Source organism: Arachis ipaensis, chromosome B06 (assembly GCF_000816755.2).
Source record: "Arachis ipaensis cultivar K30076 chromosome B06, Araip1.1, whole genome shotgun sequence".
NCBI classification, from domain to species: Eukaryota; Viridiplantae; Streptophyta; class Magnoliopsida; order Fabales; family Fabaceae; genus Arachis; species Arachis ipaensis.
This window is the reverse complement of record NC_029790.2, coordinates 114376781-114385828: the sequence shown is the minus strand read 5'-3', so window position 1 is coordinate 114385828 and position 9048 is coordinate 114376781. Positions and strand designations below refer to the sequence as shown.

General features: G+C 35.2%; 1 protein-coding gene across 3 annotated transcripts; it reads left to right on the top strand.

The window, feature by feature from the left end:
• On the top strand, positions 517 to 8597 carry LOC107604913 (acetyl-coenzyme A synthetase, chloroplastic/glyoxysomal). 3 transcript variants are annotated; one of them, XM_016306627.2, is made up of 19 exons: positions 517 to 870; positions 1702 to 2090; positions 2190 to 2333; positions 2445 to 2600; positions 2747 to 2869; positions 3004 to 3170; positions 3616 to 3700; positions 3940 to 4041; positions 4146 to 4234; positions 4338 to 4428; positions 5283 to 5396; positions 5996 to 6072; positions 6149 to 6227; positions 6435 to 6503; positions 6609 to 6784; positions 6981 to 7037; positions 7192 to 7282; positions 7414 to 7512; positions 8135 to 8597. In XM_016306627.2, the coding sequence occupies exons 2-19, from the start codon at positions 1719 to 1721 to the stop codon at positions 8318 to 8320; spliced, it is 2277 nt and encodes a 758-aa protein (XP_016162113.1). In that variant the 5' UTR covers positions 517 to 870; positions 1702 to 1718; the 3' UTR covers positions 8321 to 8597. The 3 variants fall into 3 exon arrangements, with proteins under 3 accessions (XP_016162113.1, XP_020960489.1, XP_016162115.1); XM_016306629.2 differs by having other exon boundaries at positions 636 to 870; positions 1718 to 2090; XM_021104830.1 differs by lacking the exon at positions 8135 to 8597 and having other exon boundaries at positions 7192 to 7325.

Sequence of the window (9048 nt, the reverse complement as noted above, 5' to 3'; positions counted from 1 at the left end):
TCTAAATGGTTTTTGGAATCCCCCATCTATTAGTACTTTTAAGATTAATTGTGATGCTAGTTATTTTGGTTCGGGTGATAGTGTTGGTTTTGCTTGTGTTATTAGAGATTGTAATGGGAGCTGGCAAAGGGGGTGTTTGGGAATGATTGAGAGTAATATTATTCTTCAAAGGGAATTGTTTGCTATTTGGAGAGGATATCTTTAGCTTGGGATGTGGGTCAACGAGATGTTATTTGTGAGACGGATTGTGTGGAAGCATTTAATCTTGTTACTCAAGATGGTTTTGGGTTTATTGATCCACTGATGCTCAAAATAAGAGATATTATGCATTGGAATTGGCGGGTTGACTTTCGTTTGATTATGAGAGATGCAAACACGGTGGCAGATACTATGGCAAAGATGGCAATGAAGTTACAACTTTCGCATGTGGAGCTTCTTTCACCTTGGAAGAAGTTTAAAAGTAATCTTGAACGTGAATGTCCCTCTATTTAAGCAGTTTTTGTTTGTTTTGTTTTTGTTGTACCTAGTATTTTCCATATTATTTTCTCAAAAGATAAACAAACAAAATAATCCAAGCAAAGGAAGAAACCATGGTTGCCCCCCTTATCGTTTGTTGGAAACGGCATTGTAGTTTCCGACTGCAAAATCAGGCAAATAAAACCAGCCGTCAATGTTCTGTAATGTCACGTGCTATGCATATGCAAGATTTTGTTTGTTCCCTTATCAAGAATTTGAGAGTCATAACCAAAAAGAAACTCTTCCAAGTTCTAAAGAACTCAATTCTAAAGAACTCGCTCACTTTGAAAATTGAAACTCTTCTTCAATTTCTCTGTGGGAATTGAATCCTTGATCATCAAAGTCAAATTCCGTGTAAGTCTCTACTCTCATATCTTTCAAGTGTTAAAAGCAAAGGTTTCAGACCTTTACACGAGGATGATAAATTGATAATAGTTGTCATGGAAAAAATATTGAATTATCTTCTTAGTCTATAATTTTCTTTTTTTATTTTTTCTCTTAATTATCTTTAAAAAATTTTAGTCAGCCTTGTAAGCACTTAAGCAGCCACTACTACGCCAATCCGTTTTCTTTTTTTAATTTATCTTTTTTTTTTTTATTTATCCTATAGTCTGCATAACATCACAATCTCTTGATAACTATTTTGATGTGAGACCATTGTGCCAATATAAACATAACATATATATAACAATTTACAGTTGTAACAACCTATGTTTTCCGATTTATTTATCCACATAATCATTTCAGTTTCATGATTTCATAATCTACGCAAGCTAATAGCAGCCCTTGACTCTAAGGACACAAACAAATTGGCACTGTCCCTAATGATTCCCATAATTTTCGTTAGTTTAAATTTCAATAATTTTGACTGAGCCACAATAGGCTATGAAAATCGAACACATCACCATCCTCTTTAAAAATATCAGTTAACTCAGAATTGGATCACCATAATCTTGCTCCCACTCTCCCTCATGACCTCATCATCTCACCTTCATTTTTTTTTATTGATTACGTTTTGAAACAGAAACCAAATTTTATTATTAATATTTTAATTTTAAATATTATTATTTTATTATTACGCTCGCCTTAAATTCTCAGCTAAGAAACAAGTAAACCAAATAAATTATTATGATATGATATATAATAATCATATTTTATTAACGTATAATAATATTTATAGAGCAGTTGACAAATGTGGCAGAATGATTCCTGTGCCGTATAATTCAATTGTGTGTGCCGCTGCTGCTGGTGGTGCACGTGAACCTCTCTTCAGAAACCCTTCTGCTTCTGCTTCTGCTTCTGTGTATCTTCTTCAGTTCAATTGTAACAGAAGAAGAATAAACACTAATAATAGGAGGAATAATAATAATAATTTCATGGATTCAAATAATAATATGAGGACAGAGAGTTACCTGCGCCACGTCGATTCAAGGAAGTTAATGCCAAATGGCGCTGGCCACATTCCACACTTGAAAGCTGTGATTCTTGGTGAAGCTCTTGCATCTGAAGAAGATGATCTTGTTCTTCCCAGCAAAGAATTCTCTGATCAAGCAAATGTTCACTCACCTGAACAGGTTAGATCTCAGATGAATTATCATCGTGTGTTCTAGGGTTTCTTTCATTTTGTTTCAAATAAATATGAATTTACTGTTTTTTGAATTGTGATCTGTTAGTATATGGAGATGTATAAGAGGTCAATTGAGGACCCTGATGGATTCTGGTCTGAGATTGCATCACAGTTCTACTGGAAACAGAAATGGGGTGAGAAAGTCTGCGATGAAAATTTTGATGTCAGGGACGGCAAGATCAAGATTGAGGTGCCATTCTTTTCACTCTGATTTGGATCTTGGTTGCATTGATTTTGTTTTATTTTACTTTTTATTGATCTGGTGAGTAGTTTTGACCTTTTGTCTGTTGTTCTAATTCAGTGGTTCAAGGGTGGCATTACCAACGTGTGTTATAATTGCCTGGATAGAAATATTGAAGCTGGACTTGGTGATAAAGTTGCTCTTTACTGGGAAGGCAATGAGCCCGGTTTAGATGGCAGTTTAACTTACTCTCAGCTTCTCAATCAAGTTTGCCAGGTTAGTTATGAGTTATGACTTTCCCTTCAGTCTCTATCGGACGGAATTTCTCAATTTCAGGTGCTAGAATGATGTTAGGTTGGGATACAATATTGAAGATTGGCGGAAAAAGATTGACCTTTTTCTTTGTTGTCGTCATTTTCCAGGTTGCAAACTACCTGAAAGATATTGGTGTGAAGAAAGGCGATGCTGTAATTGTTTATTTGCCAATGATCAATGAGCTCCCCATCACAATGCTTGCCTGTGCTCGCATTGGTGCTGTTCATTCGGTATTGTACAAAAGCTTTTTCTTAGAACTGTCCACCTTTTCTTTATTTGTTCACTCATATTCTCATGATTATTAGATTCCTTGATATGTTTCACTTGCCTTTTAATACATTTTAGGTTTTTTTGATTTGTTTAGGTTGTATTTGCCGGTTTTTCTGCAGAATCTCTTGCACAGAGAATCACTGACTGTAAACCAAAAGCTGTAATTACTTGCAATGCTGTTAGAAGGGGCACCAAACCTATTCTTCTGAAAGACATAGTTGATGCTGCCATCAATGATTCAGCTAAGGATGGGGTCTCCGTAGACCATTTAAACATGTTTCCTTGCACACAAGCACAGATAGAGATATCATATCAGTATAGCAACATTTTGCACCTCTTTGTAGCTCATAGTGAGTGAGCTTATTAGTATGACGATAGCTTGATAGAATCCCATTTCCCATATGATGATTAGATAGTAGCACTTTCAAGAAGGTAAAGAAAAAAATTGTAGCAAGTGTCACTCACCTTTCCAAAGTTTGTGCAACTAAGTTGATATTGACAAATAAAATGCAGGCTGGGATGTTATTTGTATTCTATATTGAATATTTATTTTTTCATCATGTAACGGGCATTCACTTGTCTGTGCATGCATACATACATACATTCATACATATTACATATAACCAATTACTTCCCAGATACATTTTGTTACTTTTGTTAGTTTCTTTAACTTGTTTATTTTTGCAATGGTGCTTCTTGTCTAAGCAGATGTATGCTTAGTTTATGATAACCCAGTGGCACTGAAGAGAGAAGATACAAAATGGACGCAAGGTCGGGATATATGGTGGCAGGTTAGTATAAAACTTTTGGTTGGTGATAATATACTCTCATATGGCCTGCTAAGTGCTAACTGTTGGTAACACAATTTCAGTTTACCATATCAATGCGGAATACATGCTATGCCTCGGAATTACCGAGTCATATAACTGTTTTAATCAGAATTTTTGTTTCTGATGATCAGGTTTTATGTGAATATTGATGATAGAGGTTCACATGTTCATTTTCGGCTAATACTTTATGTGCGTTGCAGGATGTTATTCCTAAATATCCAAGTACTTGCCCAGTGGAGTGGGTTGATGCCGAGGATCCACTTTTTCTACTCTATACAAGTGGAAGCACTGGAAAACCTAAGGTATTTGTGAGCTGTTACTGCTGTACTTCATTAGTTTTGTTGCCTTTTTCTTCTTTCCTTTACTTACAGTTGCTGCTTTCTAATTTCTAATCTATATTATAAAGGGTGTCCTCCATACCACCGGTGGTTACATGGTATACACTGCCACAACATTCAAGTACGCATTTGACTACAAACCATCCGACATCTACTGGTACAATTGAAAGCTTATACTCTACATCCTTTTTTATCTTTGGATGTTTTTCATGAATGTCAGATCCGGACACTTATTTAACACCTTTATTTCCTGGCTAAAGGTGTACGGCTGATTGTGGTTGGATTACTGGGCACAGCTATGTCACTTATGGACCCTTGCTCAATGGTGCAACTGTTTTAGTGTATGAAGGGGTAATATATTTTAAAACTGAAATATACTGTAATTATTTATATGCATGATGGAACTTGAGAAAATGAATCCAACAGACTTGTTATTAGTTCAAACACACACATATTCACAGAAAAAAAGGGGAATTCAACAATAAGTTTTTATTTCTACAGTTTAAGAATTTTATGAGAAAAAGAATGTATTTTACCACTAATATAGGGCTGTGCGAAATTGACATTAATGTTTTGAGAGAAACACATCGAGTCCATTCTAAAACAACACGGAAAAATGGATTTTATATGGCTTCTTACTTACCAGTGAAATTGAATTAATATCCCTTTCAATAGGCTCTTTAGTTGATGCTAAGAAGTTCAAAGCCATCATAAGCAGGAGGCAAAAGCTTTAGCCTGGTCTTTCTGTTATCAAGGTTATGGTTTGATTTCCATGCTGAGCTCTAGTATATTTCAAAAAACTGTGCTGACATCATAAATATAAAGGGAAAACTTGGGATCTAGTTAGGCCCAGCGGATTGTAACTAACTAGTGAGTTTAGGCGGGAAAGTCAGTCGGTTAGAGGCAAATAAGTGGGGGTTGTTGATAATCGTGGTTGTAAGAGAGTAGGGAACCCCCCATACTTCCTCACTGTATCAAACAGTGTGTCTTAGTGTTCTTCCCCAATTTGTAGGGTTCCTCAGCACATTGCTATTACAATACAATATCCTATTCTACTATTCTATTCATGCTGATTCCATTTCTAACATTTTCATGAAAACTCAACTGTTAAATTGTCATAGTACGTCCATAGACAGTAAATTATGAGGATCAAGGAATTGCAAATAAATACTTCACCGTAAATCTAAAAGATTACCTGAATGCAGGCTCCTAATTATCCTGATGCTGGGCGCTGCTGGGACATTGTTGACAAATATAAAGTGTCAATATTCTACACTGCCCCCACATTGGTGCGGTCTCTCATGCGTGATGGTGAAGCGGTAAGATACCTCTATGCTCTCATGTTTACAGTGTACCTGTGTGAAATTGATTTGCGAATAAATGCCTTTGGATTTTGGATACGTGTGAGCACACACCAGCACACTCCCATGACACATCTTGTGTCTTGTGGCCTTCCTATGATGGTTGAAGAAAACCTAGGAACTTGTTTGGTTTACTTTCTCCACATTTCTTTTTTTTTTTTTCTGAATTTTTTGAACAGTATTGTACAAATAGGGAAAAAAAAAACATAGAATAGGATTTTATTATATTTTTCACTATTTTCTACTATATTCTTCACAAAGTTTTAAAACTAATAAACACAAAATATAGACAGAAAATGAAAACAGAAACCAATATAATTGTGTTTAGCATTGGGAGGCTCTTCCGCCATAAATATGATCTCTTTAAGAATAATATCATCTTCTATTCATTCCTATGCATTATACAAATCAGATATGTATTCCCTTCCCTAAAATTTCGGACTGTAAACTGTGCAATGGATTAAAGGGCACTCCTAGTTTGATGAAGGAGTTGGATAAGGTTATGTTGATTTCTTTCATGTATTTATTTTCATTTTGAAATATTGCAATTGTTGCAGTACGTTACCCGATACTCAAGGAAATCTTTACGGGTTTTGGGCAGTGTGGGCGAGCCCATAAATCCAAGTGCATGGAGGTTATTATCTATATCAAATAACTTAATTTTCTATATCAAATGGCATTCTGAAGGATTCTTGATCCCACTCTTTCAGGTGGTTTTACAATGTAGTCGGAGATTCAAGGTGCCCTATCTCGGATACTTGGTGGCAAACAGAAACTGGTGGCTTCATGGTATTTTAACTTCGGATGACTGGGTTCTAATTTTGTCAATATTGTAGACATTGAACATGAATATAGAGAGCTAGGTTTCAATCTCTTGTGAAAAAACCACCACCATGCCGTTTTCCACTATGCAGGCTGGCTAGATTTGTGCATATATAAACATATCATATTTGTGCATTCAGTTTTTGGGACTTAATTCTTCACTGTTACATCCAGATAACTCCACTACCAGGTGCTTGGGCCCAAAAGCCTGGTTCTGCAACTTTCCCTTTCTTTGGAATTCAGGTCTTTTACCCAACCTTCAGATATTCACTTTATAATTTATGAATTTGTTGTAATCTCCCAGCTAGTATTTGACCTTCACCACTGACAAATAATGTATAACTGTAGCCTGTGATAGTGGATGAGAAAGGAGTTGAAATAGATGGTGAGTGCAGTGGTTACTTGTGCATTAAGAAGTCTTGGCCTGGGGCATTCCGAACTCTATATGGTGATCATGAAAGATATGAAACAACATATTTCAAGCCATTTGCTGGTTACTATTTCAGTGGTGATGGCTGCAGAAGGTTAGTGATTGACTGACACAGATTGTTCGTTAATCATAATATTTTCCGATGTCACAGTACTTGCATACTCTCTTTGATTTGAGTCTATCCCGTCTGAATTATGTTTCTGAATTCTGAATCCAATCCCAGAAAACACAGAACATGAAGAATTGCATTGGATAATTATGTTCAACATACTTTTTTAACTTCTTTTCAGGGATAAAGATGGATACCATTGGCTCACAGGAAGAGTGGATGATGTCATCAATGTCAGGTATTGTTAGAATTCCAAAGCTTTTACTGATGATTCTGGAGAGTTCCAATTTCAATTTTGATTCACATACAAGCCTGTCAGATGAGTGGAGTTGTTGCAACACTGCAGCTGTATGTGATGTTTATAAGTCTGACTTAGTATTGTTAATATGCAGCGGACACCGTATTGGCACAGCTGAAGTGGAATCAGCTTTAGTGTCACATCCTCAATGTGCAGAGGCTGCTGTTGTCGGTGTCGAGCATGAGGTATTATAATATTTTCTTCAGTGTGTGGCTCATCAGCTATCAAGTATGTGTTTGTACGAAAGAAAATGTCAAAATACATATAGTTTCGTTGTAGCATTACCAAGTGATTGCGGTCTCTCTTACCACTGCAGGTCAAAGGTCAGGGTATCTATGCATTTGTAACGCTTGTGGACAGTGTTCCTTACAGTGAAGACTTACGAAAGGACCTTATACTCACAGTTCGAAAGCAGGTCTGTACCTTTTTATTTTCTCATGTAATAACACATTTTCTAAAAGCGTATTTGAGAAATGGTATAATTGTCATAATAGGTAATGATACACTGGATGGATCAGTGTTTTATGTAAACTTTATCATCTATGTCTGGATTCATTACACAATCACAGTAATGAAAGAAAAGAAAATGAAGAAGTATCTTCATGGCAATTGTTCTTTGGAGCTATTGTGCCTTAAATTCTAACACAACTGCTTTTTGAGCTATATTTTGTTTCCTTTACACTTTCTTCTCCTACAAGAGGTCATTAGTCTGCATCATCACTGGACTCGTTCAAAATATTCATCAGAATTTCACTGTTTAATCAGAGAATATAACCCAAAAGCCTGCTGAAATCTTAACTGTTATTGCTGTTTGTTATTTCCAACATCTAGATGCAATGATACATTGGGTATAACGAATGTGTTAGGTCTGTGTCTGAATTGAACAGTTCTGTGTTGCAATTTGTCACTGCAATAAAAAGCCCAGAAAACATAACATGGAAGGACCTGATTGATCATGCATTGATGCATTACAGATTTCTGAATAGAATCTTTATTTAAAACTTAATTTTCATTCTCTTTTTGTTCAAACATTTCAGATAGGAGCGTTCGCCGCACCCGACAAAATCCATTGGGCGCCCGGCCTCCCGAAGACCAGGAGCGGAAAGATAATGAGAAGAATTCTTCGAAAAATCGCCGCCAGGCAACTGGATGAACTTGGGGATACAAGCACCCTTGCAGATCCAAATGTGGTCAAGCAACTTATAGAACTTTCTGATTCCTGAAGTCCCCAAAACTATGTAATATTAAAGGTACATTACCAATTAGAGGCTTATCTGTTGAAGCTAATAGTCGTAGTCAGAAGACAATTTTTTCCTTCTAGATCTGTAGACTCGAGACTCAAGACTCAAGTCCCATCTTCTTGGACTGCGGAATGCTTGTTCGAGTGATGGATACCACCAAAAGATTTAGTCGCTCACAAAAAGTCTTTGAAAGATGTTATTGATAAAATAACTCTTGAATGATTTGAAAATGTTACAAAAATAATAAATAATTATTATATTTTTTATAAGTGATAAAAAAACTTGTATTTAATAAACGATTTTGATTTAAATTTTTGTGTCAATATTTAAAAATTTAGAAAGTGTATAAAAAAATCGGAACAAAATTTAATCTCTATTTTTCTTTTCATTTTTTAAAAAAATTTATTTGACATAAAATTATTAAATTTTAAAGATGAAAAGATCTTATTTTTTTAATAATAATTGCAAAAATTTGTATCGAAATTTGATTTCTAAAGTTTTTTTTTTGTTAGTGATGTAAATTTTTTAATATCATTTAAGTAGTTTGCTCAATAAATAAATAAACCATGCATATGCCTCATTCATACAAACGCTTTGTTTCCCAACCAGTGTATTATTAATTCCATTTTGAATAAATTCTTTTAGCTTATTTTCAATTTATTAAATTATCCCCATACCTTATCGAAATAATGTTTTTTCACCTTTTTTTG